The sequence below is a fragment of the Alexandromys fortis genome, unplaced genomic scaffold, assembly GCF_014885135.2.
Source record: "Alexandromys fortis isolate MF-2015 unplaced genomic scaffold, M_Fortis_MF-2015_v1.1 scaffold_149, whole genome shotgun sequence".
In the NCBI taxonomy this organism is placed as follows: domain Eukaryota; kingdom Metazoa; phylum Chordata; class Mammalia; order Rodentia; family Cricetidae; genus Alexandromys; species Alexandromys fortis.
The window spans coordinates 2,596,121-2,611,536 of NW_026068025.1; the positions used below are offsets into that span (position 1 = coordinate 2,596,121).

The 15,416-nt window shown below is 47.6% G+C and overlaps 1 protein-coding gene across 3 annotated transcripts in view; it reads right to left on the reverse strand.

Moving 5' to 3' along the window:
- Nucleotides 1-1,290: 1,290 nt before the first annotated feature.
- Nucleotides 1,291-15,416, reverse strand: part of Epn2 (epsin 2) — a 65,581-nt gene continuing 51,455 nt past the window's right edge. For all 3 annotated transcript variants that reach the window (XM_050163721.1, XM_050163720.1, XM_050163722.1), the window contains 4 exons: nucleotides 7,211-7,375; nucleotides 6,660-6,746; nucleotides 5,695-5,910; nucleotides 1,291-3,753 (listed from right to left, as the gene is read on the reverse strand). In XM_050163721.1, coding sequence (XP_050019678.1) covers nucleotides 3,464-3,753; nucleotides 5,695-5,910; nucleotides 6,660-6,746; nucleotides 7,211-7,375 — 758 coding nt within the window. In that variant the 3' untranslated portion in view covers nucleotides 1,291-3,463. The remainder of the gene's footprint in view (nucleotides 3,754-5,694; nucleotides 5,911-6,659; nucleotides 6,747-7,210; nucleotides 7,376-15,416) is intronic.

The following is a 15,416-nucleotide window of genomic DNA, read 5'->3' on the forward strand; positions in this document are numbered from 1 at the left end:
AGCCTGTTTCCTACTATGCGGGACCCTGACAGACGGAAGCGCCTATGACACAGCATTTCTGGAGAGCTGTGAAATAAAGCATGCTGGCTGGTTTTGTGTCCATCTGACATGAGACTTGTGAGGAGGCCTCAACGGGGGTGGGGTGGGGAGTGTCTTCATCATAAGTTCAGGCTGTGGGCAGGGCTGTAGGCCATTTTCTTAATTAGTGACAGATGAAGGAGGGCCCAGCTCACTATGGGCGGTACCATCCTTGGGTTGCTAGTCCTGGGCTCTGTAAGCGAGCAGGCTAAGCAAGCCGGTAAACAATGCTCCTCTATGACCTTTGCAGTAGCTCTTGCCTCCAGGTTCCCACTAGGACTTCCTTTAATAATGAACTGTGAACGCCGGGCCCAACACCAGGAAGGCAGAGGCAGGCAGGTCTGCTTTCTTTTGAGGTCAGTTTGGTCTACAGAGTTGCAGGATGGCCAGGGCTACAAAGAGAGACCCTGGCGGTGGGGGTGAGACTGATCAACAGTAAGTGATGTGTGCTAAGTTTCAAACCCAGGAGAAAAGGCGGAGGTGCCTATTTAACATCAAAGCAGACCTGGCTGCCAGATTCTCCCAGCATCCCTCAGTCTCTATCAGTTACAGGGTATGGATTATAGAATACCCCACCCTCTACCCTGAAGTCTCCAGCCCAGGGGTAGGCTGCCTTTCCCCCAGAGGCTCTTGCCCAAATAATCCAGACATTTTGGTTACCCTCCTCCTCTTGTACCTTTGGCCTCCTGACTGGATCCCCTCTCTCCCATTCCTTCCCTGGTCATGTCCAGTCTGGACTGTCCCAGATGTCTCTGCCTCTGCCCATGCTCTCCCACATGTCCATAATAAACTCTCTCCTCCACCATACCTAGGAGTAATCATGTCCTTTCCTTTCCTTTCCTTTTTATTTTTTAATTTAATGTGGAAGCATAAACCAAATAAACCCTTTCAAAACCCGAGTTGCTTTTTGGTCATGGTGTTTCAACAGAGCAAAAATAACCTAGGACAGGAGTGACTGGGAAACCACTGGAGCACACTGAGAGCTGGCCTCAGAACTGAAAGCCACCTGGGCAATGGACTTGGCCAATGTTTGCCCAGCGCAGCCTTCAGACAGGCCATAGCAATGTCCACCAATAGCCGACCTGAGGCTCAGGCACTAGGTAAGGGTGGTGGCCTGACTGCAGACCAAGCTGCGTCCCTAGCCAGTTCTGTCACCTTGTCACAGTCGATGGGTAAAGACAGGATAGGAAAAGGACACAGCCAGAAACCACATCATGATACAAATGATAAATTATATTTATACAGTAAATAAGTATCAACAGTCAACACAAATCCAAAACCAACCACCAGCCCCAGGTCTGAGGAACAGCTGGATAACTTCCCTAGGGTGTCCGTCAGGAAGGGCATGGTGGCACGTGTGCAACACACATGGCAGTGGCCAGTGGCTTCATGATCAGTGCAGTGGGTAACAGGGACATGCGCTGGATATCCTGTGGGAGGAGGGAACCCAGTGGCTATTGGGGTGGGGCCTCAGTCAGAAGGACTCTCATCTTCTGCAGCAGAATCACCGGCCCTCAGCAGGCAGATCTGGACCTGGCATATCCAATCCGAAGGAAGTGCCATCTGAAACACTGCCCTGTCTCCCCTGTCCCATGAAGTCTCCACCTCTCCCAAGCAGGAGCCCAGTCATCAGCCTTCCTCAACAGCAGAGCCCAAGCCCACCCATAGGCCTCTAGTCCTGGGAGGAGCATGTAATTAGGAAGGGACCTTGGTCTGCGGGGCCTAGGAGCAGCATGTGGGCTCTCAGACTCAGGAGGGGCTTGAGTGCAGTCCTCCTCAAACAGGAACCACTCAGTCAACCATGTAGATGCTGAGGACCAAAACTTTCCCTGGATGCAGAGGGGCTGGCACGGGGTTGGGCGCCCTTGAAGTAAGAAGTTCATATAGTGAGACAGGGCAGAAAGGCCAGCCACACAAGCTGCCAGGACCAAGAAGGGGCAATCCTTTCTCTGAGGAAAAGCAAGTCTGTGGTCTCTAATTCAGGATTTAATACTTTCCTTAGCAGTGAGTAGAGTGAGGAATCAGGAGGTCGGCAGAGAATATAGCATCAGTGCACGTCTGTTAAAAATGGACGCCATGTGAACATTCTTTTCCATCTCCAACGTAAGATATGATCACTTCCTGGTCAACAGTCTGAGTGGAGCTGGCAGCACATGTCAGAGTCAGTCCCTGTCCTAACTCAGGTGACCTGTGAGCCCAGAAGTGCACAGCCCCCCATTTTCACACAATCTCATTAACCTGAGCACGATGATGGGGCCCCAGCCACACTGCTGGTGTGCAGTAAACAGAAGTTCCTGGCAATCCCTGTGCGCCAGGTACAAAGAAAGGAAGTAGTCGATAAAAACTGGCAAGTCACAATCATGCGTGTTTGTTTTTCCTTTAACATTAAGATGTCAATATACTAGTAGCAAAAAAGCCTCTCAGGATCTAGGCAAAAGGCTGAAGGATCAACTGATTTGGTAATTCATCAAAAGAGCTGAAAAAAGAAAAAAGGCAACTGGAGGCTGCAGGTTTTTGTTACTGTTGGAAGTTTTTGTTTTGTTTTAATAAAATTCTTTCTGTGTAATCAAATTCTCAATTTTTTTCCTATAAAGAATTTGCTTAGTTTTCCATAAGGCATATTTTTGTCATCCAAATATCTCTTCTTTTAAAGTTTTCTTACAATTAAAACCATAAATAAGAGAAATTAGACCACTAAAATAATACGTGCCAAGACCTTAATTCAGCCAGACTTGGTCAATTCTATCAAAACTAGACAGTTAAATAAGAACCACATTATAAAAATATTAGCCAAAAAAAGACTATTAGATAATTCTGCAAACTCAAATATGAAACTGTACTCAACAAGATGTGCAAACGTGCACAAGCACAGAGCCATGGGGCAGGGCTGTGCTCTGGTCAGCTTAAAGCCCCACACTAGTGTTTATCTTAGACTCCCTTAGTCTAAGGAAAAGTAAAATATGCAGAACCACTTTCCAACAGTAAGTGTTGAGTGGGGCCAGAGCTTCACCTTGTCCACACCCTGAGGACCGCTGGGGGTGGGGCACACAATGTAACTGTCCCAAGTCCTGGGCTAGACAGCATCCCAGAATCTTGGGCAACACTGATAACGCCTCTTTGTTCAAGACCTCAGTGGAGCACAGTCAGAGCTGAGCACTTAGGAAGAGACACAGGGGCCCAGCTAGGACAGGGAGGCCATCCCACCCGTAATCCAGCCTGAAAGTCTGGACTATAATAACCACCCTTTCACCAGGAAGCTGGACCTGAAGCTCTAACACCCCTACCACCATATTCTTGACCATTACACAAATCAGAGTGAGTTCCCACTTGACCTCCTTGGGCTCGGCACTCTGGGTGTTCACTCAGGCAAGTACCAGCCTGGGCACTAGAGAAGAAAAGGGTTGGTTGTGCCCGTGGCCTGAGTTGCTGATGGGGGAATGCCCACACTGCCTACCATGTTCGTTGCTGTAGGGCCTAGTGGTGTTAACGAAGAGCCACTGGCCCCCAATGTTGAGTGTGGGGCTACTGAGGTCACAGGAGCCACAGGTTCCATCCCTGGACCAGACCCAAAGGATGCACTGCTCCCAAGGACAGGGCTCCCCCGAAGCTGATTCAGTGTCAGCGGCTGGGGCTGGTTGACCTGGAAGGGGTTGACAGGGGTTGGGGCGGCAGCACCTGATAAAAGAGCAAGGAGAACACAAGGTGAGTCATTAGAAGGCACTATCCCCTCAGGACAGGTCGGTCTCTCTCTGTCTCTGTCTCTGTCTCTCTCTCTCTGTCTCTCTCTCTCTGTCTCTCTCTCTCTGTCTCTCTCTCTCTCTCTCTCACACACACACACACACACACACACACACACACACACACACACACACGGCACTTCAACACTGATCTGGAGGGCAGACTCCACAGGAGACACCAGCATTGGCAAACATCTCCAGACTGCTGAGGCCAAGAAGACTATAGCTGTGAGGAGTATGGGACCTGTCCAGGGCCACAGAGATAAACAAGGCAGAGCCAAGAGCACACAGGCTTGAGTATTCTAGTTCCTCTGAAGGGTGAGGACCCAGGCTGTGGTCAGCTGCCCAGCTCCTTCATTCTCTCTGCCAGTTGTGACTACAGGTGCCTGAGAAAGGCCATGCAGCATCCTGGGATGTACACTTTGGCACCATGAAGGCCTGAGAAGGACCTGCTACTGAGTCTTACCCAGCTTCTCTAAACTTCCCTCAACCAAAAGGCTCTTCTGTCAGTGAAATACCTGGTGGGTCTTTCCAGAACACATGATGCTGCTGTCAGTAAGTCTCTGAGCTTGTTAAGCTCCACTCACCAACATGGCCTGCTCATGAAGGGGCAGTACGAGTCACCATGACAAGAGAAAGTTGCCGTCCTCTGACCCACTCTGATGGGTGTACTTCTACCAGGGTCACAAAAGACAAGGGTGATCTGCAGCCCTTGCTCAGGAGTGGCAGAGTCAGGTCTACCCATATAGCCCGGAATGACCTGAGTCCAATACTTCTGCAAAAATTCCTCAATTTGGCCATGGCCATCATAGGTTTGTGGGCAAGGTCCACTGCACCGGGGACAAGAGTCTCTGGGGCAGGAACAGGCCAGATAAGCTAGGGCTCTGGTCCTGTTCAGCTCCACCCACAGGGCAACTTTTCTCTAGATACCATGCCTTCATCCATTAGGACCCTCAAGGTAGGGTGCAACCTAGAAATTCCACAGATCCTGTATCTGCCCACAGGCCCCAAACCTCAACTTCTAGAGATCACACTCCTCTGCTGGGAGCTGTAGGGACAGAGAACCAAAATTCTCTAATCCCTGAGACATAGAGCCAGGTCAATGTTGACACTATTGGTGACACATTTCTCCTCTTGGGAGGTCGAAGAGGTGAAGGCTATGCAGAGCAAGGGCAGGAGGACACGCTAGATGAAGAGTTCAGATGAGGGGATGTGGAAAGGGGGGGGGATGTACAAGCAGGGTTGAGTGGGAAATGTCGTAGCCTGGAGGTAAGGAGGGGACTGCTAAAACCTTGAGGATTGTTATTTAGCTCCATATAGCTGGGAGTGCAATGCACATGGGAATTGAAGAGGGTAGAAATGGGCTAGAAGGTTAGAGATCAGAGCCCAGGGCCAGGCCGTGGGAACCACAAGTACTGGGTCAAGCGGCTGGGTATGTCCTCTGGCAGTGCAGAGCCTGGAACATGCTGTGCAGAATGCTGTGCTAGTCACTATGGCAAAAAAAAGCCCTTCCACCTTGAGGAGTAGTAGCACGTGCTAAATCGCTAAGGTGCTGCTTTTCCTATACACAACACGGCAACCAGCTTCCGCTAGACCTAAAGCTAGCACTAATAAGAGCATCCCTGCAGATGCAGTTTTCAGACAGCTTCTACATAGTGAATCGTCTTCTACAGGAAGAAGACGATTCACTCCCTAACTTACCCCTCTTTAAACAGTAGCATCTACACCCACCCCACCAGGCCTAGAGACAAACAGCAGTGTGAAGTTCCTGAGGGCTCCAACCCTTCCCAGCCACAGGTCATCAGTCCCTGAGAGGGAAAAAGAGGCAGAGGCCAATCTTAGACAGTATAGCAGTTGATGAAGCCCAGCACATGCTTACCTGGTGCCAGAAACGGATTGAGGGACTGGGCTGGTGGTGCAGGTTTGGTCACCAGGGAGTCCAGGTTCACCAGGGCTGCATTAGGGCCCAGGAAGGACTCAGGTGTTTTCCGGGCACTGCTAGGCTTGCTGGAGGCAGAAGTCAGGGGTTGAGACTCAAAGAGGTCAGGACTTGTCCTTCTGCTGTCCTGGGGTGGTACTGAGGCCCCTGATTCAGCTGCAAGACAAGGATAAAGCAAGCTATCTTCTCACCCCCACAAGTATACTACTGTAAACAGTGTGTACACACACAAAAACTACTAAATAAATAAATAAGTGTAACTTAAAGATGGTAAGTGGAAAAGCAAGATTCATACAAGTATTCATAGTACAATCCTCAAAAAAAAAAAAAAAAAAAAAGGCCGCCGGGCGGTGGAGGTGCATGCCTTTAATCCCAGCACTCGGGAGGCAGAGGCAGGCGGATCTCTGTGAGTTCGAGGCCAGCCTGGTCTACAAGAGCTAGTTCCAGGACAGGAACCAAAAGCTACGGAGAAACCCTGTCTCGAAAAATCCAAAAAAAAGGCTGATGGCAAAGCACAGACACGCACTTGTTTATAATCATTTTCTTCCTTTCTGGATTCTTGAAAATAAGGTGCAAGCAAACTATAGAGCTGATGAGATATCTCCACAGGTAAAAGCATTTGCTGAATAAGCCCGAAGCTCTGAGTTCAATCCTAAGAACCCACATAAAAAAGCCAGATGAGGGCTCACATCTATAATCCCGGTCTTGCAACAGCAGACAGGAGGCAGAAAGCAGAATTTGCTGGAAGCTCACACTGAGATGACAGAAAAGAACCACCTCCCAAAAGACAGACAGACAGACAGACACACACAGACACACACACAAAGTAAAAAAGCTTGTTCGTTCTCAAATCAGCCACATGGTCAAATGCACAAAATGCTATATAGAAACCATCTTTAACATACCTGGCTTTTTTGAAGTTCGAAGGTTGTCAAATTCAGAAAAGTCATCTTTAGCTGTACCGTTGAAATTATTGAAGAGTTCAAAGGACCCTGAGGGGACATATAAGCTGGTGATTGAGAGCATCTCTTTCCTCTCCCCAGCACAACAGGTACCCAATTTGCATGGGGATAGTGAGTCAACACAGGCCATAGCGGTTCCTCCCAAGAACCCACCCCAAATCACAGTGTAAACTCAAGGTCAAGCCATCAGTCACTTGGACTGGGAAGCAACAGGTGGGATCAGGGAACATGAGTAACTACCACTGCTTCCACTGCACCATCCTATGACAAAAGTAATAAAGGCCAGAGTGTGGTAGGTCCTGGACACTGCGATAAAGTCTGTGGGAAGTATCCCAAGGGAGATGCAAGACCAGCCTGCAGCCCAAGGAGAAGGCCAGAGTCCTTGTTTGGGGCCCAGTGGGAACAGAAATGGTCAGTCAGCTAGCTACTGCCAGTGTACCAGGGGGAGGGAGAAGTGGTGGAGCTGCAGGGACCAGGCTGAGCAAAGTGATCACCTGAGGCAGAGCCAGGCTTGGCAGGTCCCCAGGCATCTGCTGTTTTCCCAGCACTGGAGGCAGGCTGCTGTGAGGCTGCCCAGGGGTCTGGGTTCTTAGGGACAGACTGTGTGCTGACTGTGGTAGGCACTCCCCATGGGTCCACAGAGGCAGCTGGCTTAGTACCTGCAGAAGTCAGAGTCAAAATTCAAACAGCAGGTAGAGAGGGTTGAGGAGTTTCCACTGCTTTTGCCGAGAACCAGGGTTTAGTTCCCAGCACTCACAACAGCATGCTCCCATTAGTCTAAAAGTCCAGTTCCAAAGAATTTGACATCCTCTTGCCTCCTCAGGCATATACACAAAAATGGTACACATTGTAATAAACTGTAACCTCGAATTGTAGACCAAATAAACTTCCTCAACCCAGAAAAAAAAAAAATAAAAACTCACAAGTAACTTCAGAAAGTTCTAGACAAATGGTGTGAGGACAGAACATACAGTGGCATACAAGTCTGTGCCCTGACAACTGAGGCAGCTACCCAGAGGGTGCTACACCATGCCAACAAGACTGTTTTTTTTTTTGGGGGGGGGGTCAAGATAGGGTTTCTTGGTGTAGCTCTGGCTGCCCTGGAATTCACCCCTGAAGACCAGGCTAGCCTGGAACTCAGAGATCCACCTGTCTCTGCCTCCCAAGTGCTGGGATTAAAGGCGTGCGCCACCACCCTGATTGGCCTATAATTTCTGATCCTCTAGTTTCTACTCTAAGTACTGAGAATGATGATTCTTCCTAAGCGGTATGGCAAATCCCAGTATGAGTCTGGCTGTCCCTGGCTCTTGCTTTTCCATACCGATCATAAATTATTTAGTTATGTTAAAAGAAAGAGAGAGAGAGATCCAGGGATCTGTGTACACATTCTTCAACTCTCAGAGCTGGGTAGAGGCAGGAAGACCACAAGTTTGAAGCCAACCTGGGATATAACAAACCCCTGTCCCAAAGCAAACAAAAACAAAGTTTGGTGGAACTCTGACCAAACCTGCATTGAATTCCTAATTAATTTGGGAACAATCATCACAGTAATAGGGAGTTTTCCAAATCAAAATGAAAATTCAATCATTCTTATTTAGAATTTACATAACACTGTGTGATTTACTCTAAGGAATTTAGTATCAATGCTGGGAGTGTTTTTTTTTTTAAACTTTGTGTACTATGCCTGTATCTAGCAATCTTATTGAATTCTAAATTGTAGTAAATAGAAGGTATTGAAAGTATTGATTCTTAGCTAGCACATTGATACACGTCTTTAATCCCAACTCATGAGAGGCAGACGAATCTCTGTGAGTTCAAGGAGGAGCCTGGGGGGCTGGAGAGATGGCTCAGTTAAGAGCACTGGCTGCTCTTTCAGAGGTCCTGAGTTCAATTCCCAGCACCCACATGGTGGCTCACAACCATCTGTAATGAGATCTGGTGCCCTCTTCTGGCATGTGGGCATACATGGAGGCAGAATGTTGTATACATAATAAATAAACAAACTAAAAAAAAAAATAGAGGAGGAGCCTGGTCTATATGAGTTGTAGGAAAATCAGAGCTATGTAGGGAGAGACCATGCCTCAAAAGAAAAAAAAAAGAGAGAGAAAGAATGAATGAAAGGAAAAAAAACTGATTCTGATAGTTCTATTAATTCTTAATCCAATTTATCTATAAAAGTTTTAAGTATCAGTAAAATGTTAATGTCTTCAGCATTTTTCTGTCACCCCATGGCACTGGCTAGAACCACTCACAATGTAGTGGGACAGGTCACTGGCATCTTGTCTTGCACTTGACTTCACAAAAACAAATTTCCAACACCTAAGTATTTAGTTAGCTTAGAGGCATCCCTCCATTTAAAGTTGTTTTCTTGTTTATTTATTTGAGTCTGACATCTGCTTTCTTCTTCAATTGCTCTTCACCTTATTTTTTGAGACAGGATCTCTCACTGAGTCAGCTCCAAGGAGGACTTCTACCTCCCTGCTCCACTGAGGCTGGATTATAGACATGAACCACTATGCCTAGCTTTAAGTAAGCATGTGTGGGAGGCCTGTCCCAAAACTGACCAGCAGATACTTTACCAAGGCATCTATTTCCCCAGCCCCAGATTGCCTCCATTTAGAAGCCACAAGCATTATGGGCATTTCCCCATTATTCTAAGACTGCAAAAAATACTTTGAAGAAAAGCCATCTCTGCTTCTATAGAAATGATTGTACATTTGTTTTACACTTTAGTAGGGCCAGCTTCTAAGGAGTTGGTTCTCACCGAGGAATTTCCATAATATACTCTATCCTTTAACACTTTGCTGGTTTACATTTCTTTCTAATACATCCATACTCATAAGTGGCCCTGGCCTAAAATAGTTGAACCCACACTGTACTCTCTGTCTAATTTGGTGTCAAGATTACCTCAGTCTCTGGAAACTGAGTAGAAATTCTTATTTTCTGTTCTTTGAAGGACTCTGGATAAAAAGAACTGTTTCTGAGTGCTATTAGAATTTGCCTATAAAACCCTGGCAGTTCTCATCATCTCTGCCACAAGATGTAGCCCTTCCCCTCCCCGTTTGAAGTGTACTTCACTGAATATAAATTCCTAGACTTTTGTGGATCTGGGAGTTGCTTCTGAATTTCAAACATCTTGTTTCCACAACTATCCTCAGGAAACTTTCTAGCAATGATGTTTAGGTCTAACAAGGGTTTCTGCACGCTCACTGGAGCTTGTTCCACTGTGCTCATCACCGGCACTGTCCAGCTCCTTGCCTGGACACAGTCTTCCTTTGCTCACACGGGCTACCTGGACAAGGTGCGCTAGCAATCCTGCTTCCTAGACCCCAACACTGACTTTCTCTTGGTCATCATCTTCAGACATGAACTCTTCATAAGCCCCAAAGAAATGTAGCTACAGACATCCACACAGCCTCCATGCCTAGCCTGGCCACATTGATTCCTAGGCTCCTCAGACACAGAGAAACTTCCCACCTTCTGTCTCAGGCCCCACTGAACCTGTCTTCTACCCTTTCTGTTCTATGCCCTAGTCACTCTGGAATCCTCCATTTACCTTCTTTTAGACCATTTACCAAAACTACCCATCTAACCAGGATTGTGTTTTTTTGTTTTGTTTTCCTGGACTGAATTTCCTATCATAGAAGAGTGGACAATTCTAGCCCCAACTCTAGCCAATGCGAGTGGGGTGGGGTGAGGAGATAGTTAACAAGGCTGTGACAACCAGGATGTGCCAGGTATCAGAGAAGAATAGCAAGGACTTGTCAATCTTAGGAAGCCATAAACTGTTCTCTGAGCTCTGAAAAGGACTCCATTCCCCTGGACCACCATGCCCCCTTGTGCCCTTCTCCTCAGGTCTATCCCACCACTCCTGTGAGGTAGTCTATTCCACAGGTATTAAAGATGACCCCACCATTTGTCTTTCTACCACATGGCTTTATGTCTGCAAAGGTCTAAAATAAAGGGTTTGATAACTTAGGGCCTACTATATTAGAGGCACTATCCCCATGGCTCTCTAACTTCTGGTCTGACTAGGCTATCTGGCTAGTATAGTGCCCCAGGATGGAGAGGTAGGAGTGAATGTAGCCTTTACTTCTCCCAAGGCTTGCTGCAGTGATATACCCAAAAGCTGTGCGCTGACACCCATTATCAAGAAACACTTCTAAGCTGGCTGGTGGTACGCGCCATTAATCCCAACACTCAGGAGGCAGAGGCATGCGGATGGATCTCTGTGAGTTCCAGGACTGTCGAGACTACACAGAGAAAACCATGCTTCAAAACCAAACCCACACCAAAAAAGCACTCCCGAATGACATTTTTCCTGTCCTTAAGGCCTGCCAACTCCTACTTGGACTTTTCCAGTTTTGCTGCTGCTGCCCCAGAATCATCAGGCTTCCAAAACCTCTGTCCTTTCCCTATGGGTCTAGAACTACACTTCCAGGTCCTCTTCTGCCTGTATGATGCTTTTGCCAGGATTGTGAACCTGGCCTCAGTTGGACTCACACTGCAGGGACTAAGCCCTTACTTTGCTTCCCCAAGATTAGGTTATGGCTCTGTCCTGACTGGAGGGTGACATGGTAAAAATGGTTTGCTGGGGAGAAGGCTGGGCAGAAAGCCAGAAAAGCTGTGGTGTGACACAGAGATCCCAGGACCAATGTCATGGAAGCCCTAGGGACATAACATGCTTTCCTGTTCCTTCCCTCCCTGCTTACAGGACCATATAAGGAATGCTCATTGCAAGGCCCACACCTCTCAGCTAGCTGCAACTGAGGGACACAGGCTGAGGAGATCTCATTGTCCTGTAGTCCCTGACCATGCTGAGCATCTAAGCCTCTCAGAAAACGGCTGCTCTATCTGCCTACATACGGAGACACACCCTATCATTTCCAACCCCCACTGCCCTTTTCTCCCACAAAGAAAACCTTAATGATCCATGGAAGTTTTCCCCTCACCCACTCCCTTAGTCAGATACCGCCTGACCATCAGGGAGAATCCTCGTGGGCTAAGTAAGTCATGCAGGAGCTTCAGAGTGAGCTTCTTCATATCCAGACTGTGGGACAGAACACGCAGTGAGCCTTCTAGGGAGCCTCTGAGCCTTGAGCTCCTGGCAATGGAGGTAGGCCACAGGTAGAAAACATCGAAACAGGTCTGAGTATGCATGATTATGACACTTCTTGAGCCAGCAGGTCACACCGGCGTAAAGGCAGCCATCAGGTTCTCACTTTCTGAAGCCACCTGCTAATTCAAATCCTACTGCCTCAGACAATACCACACAGTTCCCATCCCGTCGCTTTAATACCATCCCATCATATAGCTCCCCTCCAAACCTGCTGGAAGTCCATTACCAGGCACTCAAAAAACTGGCCTTGCTTATAAATGAAGGTGAATGCCTCTGGTGCATGTGCTCTGCCTCCACAGGCAGGGCTGGAGCTACTTCCCATTATCGACCATCCTGACACTGTGGCTACTCCAGGACTAGAGGGAACAAGTACATCCATGAAGAGCCACTCTCATTGCTGCACTGAGTCCACACAAGGAGCATCCCAAGGGCTTGAATTCAGTGGGGCACTTGGGAGGCAGGGTATGTGACCATGGCTGTCCACCACACCTGTCTCTAGAAAGGCCTTGGGGAACGTTGTCATACTATCTCCCTAAGCACACAGATTCTGGGGAAGATCTAGTACAGACATCTAATAGGTCCCTTGTGAGACACACAGGGAGCCAGGATGCATGCAAATCTGAGCTCCTGATGCACTCAGAGCCCTGTCCAAGCCCCTCTCATACAAGAGCCACCTAGCTTGGGCACGTAGCCAAGGCGTCCTGCATAGTGCATTCCTCTACCCTAACAACTTGCTCAGCATTCCTCCAGTCATGGCCCAGGATGGTTCCTGTCTGTAAGAAGAAACAAGTCATTGTACCAATTTGACAACAATAGGCAGTTAAGAGCCAGAACAGGGGGCAAGAGGGGGTACTGAGAACAACACCACGCTTCTGTAGGTAGAGACATCCAAGCTATGTCTTTAAGAAGAAACAAGAGTGGGGCCAGAGTGCTAGCTCAGTGGTTAGGGGTGCTTGATGTTCTTTCAGAAGATAGAGTTTAGTTCCCAGAACCCACATCAGGTGGCTCACAACAACCTGCACTTCCAACTCTAGGGGAGCCAATGCTTTCTTCTGGATTCTACCAGCACCCCTACACTTGTAGCATACACAAACAAAAATGAAATAAATCTTTGGAAGAGAAGGAGTTTCTCAGGCAGAGTAAGACACAATACAAAGACCATTAGGTGTGTGCAGGGTCAGGCTGCCTACAGCTCACATCTAAACCAAGCTTTCCCTGGCTACCCCTGCACCAGCCTGGACATCCTGGGTTTTGCAACCCTAAAACACTGCTATGCTCTCCTGAGCCAGCAGCATGAACATGCACAGCCAGCAGAGACAAAGAATCAAACTCAGAGCTCTGGACAGGGAATGAAAAGCATGCCTAGCTCAAACCCTTGCCAATTCCAGATGACACAGACCATCAGGGACAGACTGTTGAGCCCAAATGAGCAGTTGAGTTTCCATTCTGCAAGAGATACTGGGGTCCTAGGTATATGTATCTGGGACTCTGCAAGCTGAAGGGCTGAATTTAGTGCCAAAGGAGTAGGCACCACAGACACAAGTAGGCAGTCCTGTAGTCAGTACAGATTGCTTCAATCGCTGTGCAATTACAGTGCCCCACTTACCCCTTAACCCTTGTTCCACAGGAAAACAGATATGGAGCTAGCCCAGCTGCCCTCAGGGAGGCTAGGGCTCCTCTGGGGATAGATAGGGCAGTGAGGCCATTACAAGGCCCTTCTATACCATCAGGGCCTGGCATCAGTAGATCCTGCCATGTCACACACCCATAAATAAAGGCTCATTTAAAGCTCAAATGAGTAAGAAAGGAGAATAGAACCAAGTTCAGAAAGACAGCAGTTTCCGCTTCCTCTGTAGATCCATTCACGGGAGTTCAGTGGCTAGATGAATATTCATGTGTACAGCCGGCAGTCACAGTCATACAGGGGTCATCAAGAAGCCAGAGCACACCTGCTACCGCCAGGCGGAAGTTAGGCTCAGTCCTAGCCTTGGCTCGGGTGGGTGGGTAGACAGTAAGGGGGACAAGTCAGCCAAGGACTTCTGAATTGCCAGGCTGTGAGGCCTCTTCAGACCAGGTGGCAGCTTTGTGTGTCTAGAACAGAGGAGGAAGTGCCCCCGCTGACCTGGCAGGCTCCAACTTCCCTCATCTGGGCTCTTAGCATTTCCTCCCAAGGCCTCTTGGCTCAGCAGTCCCCAGTGCTGTTTGGAAAGAACTGGTAATAACGGAACCACTACAAATGGTGGCTTTCAGAAAAGCATTCCTTTCATGCAGAGAGCAGCTCCATGCTGTGGGAAGAGGCTTTAATAATTATGAGTACCCAGGGACGGAGAGTAGCTCTACACTTGGGTTTTAGCAGAGGCTAAGCAGTAAAGCCCTATGTGCCACATGCCTGCTCTGGAGTCAGTTCAAAGGTATAAGAAGCAAAGCACCTGACTGGGTCAGATAGTTGGGAAAAGGTTCTAAAGAAACTTTTCTTTCTTTTTATCTTTTTTGTTTGCTTATTTGTTTTTTCAAGACAGGGTTTCTCTGTGAAACTTCTGGCACCTGTCCTGGAACTCACCTGTAGACCAGACTGGCCTTGAACTCACAGAGGTCTGTCTGCCTCTGTCCCTCAAGAGCTGGCGTTGAAGGCGAGCAACACTACCACCCAGTCACATCATTTTCCAAAAGCACCTTCGCAGGACACAAAGCTGCTGAGGTAGTAGCCCAGCCACAAAGGGTCCATGAGTATCACGTGAGTTGATTTCCAATAGTAGCCGGGCACATACACAGCACAGGCTGGAAAATTGTGCCTGTGTGTAACTATATACAATGTGACCTCACTTAGGTTAAACAATGTCAGTGGAGAAAGGAAGTGGGTAGCTAAGATTTTATCAACAACTGGAAAGATGCACTTTCTGGAACTTACCAGGCTCTACAACTTTCCAGAAAGCTCTGTGACCCTGGGGAGAACAACCTTTCTGTTTTTTTTTTTTTTGGGGGGGGGGAATCTGTGTATTCCTCCAGTCCAATAAACTGCATGTGCCAGAATGTCACTCAGAGTAAAAAAAGTCTGTCATGTTCACGTTTCAAATGTGACTGAAATTTCTCTCACAATAAGCAAAATTCAGAAATAAAGTTCATGAAATACTATTATGAAGAGAGTGAACAAGCACACAGAGGAACGTCACAGGGTTCAGCCCTCAGACATCTGTGAGCAGCACCTTTGTTCAGAATTGTTTTAACTCTCACCAATATTTAAACATTAGTAGAAAAATTAAATTCATAATGGCCAGAAACTACACACAATGCAAATGTACATCAGGAAGGGCCACATCCACAGGGGAGATTCTAGCCAGGGAAGGACTAAATAAACTCTTGCCACATTGTAGACAAACTACTAACAAATGAAGGCTACAGCCATGTGACTTTGTTCACGTGATCTTTCTACAACAAAGTCTTTATAGGAACAAAAGGCAGAATAATAGGTCAGCGGGTAGGAGTTGAGTACAGGTTCTTTCTGGATAATAGAAATGTTCTATCTCGTAACAACACTTACATAGTTCTATGAATGTGTGGTTTTTATTGTTTTTCTTTTTAAA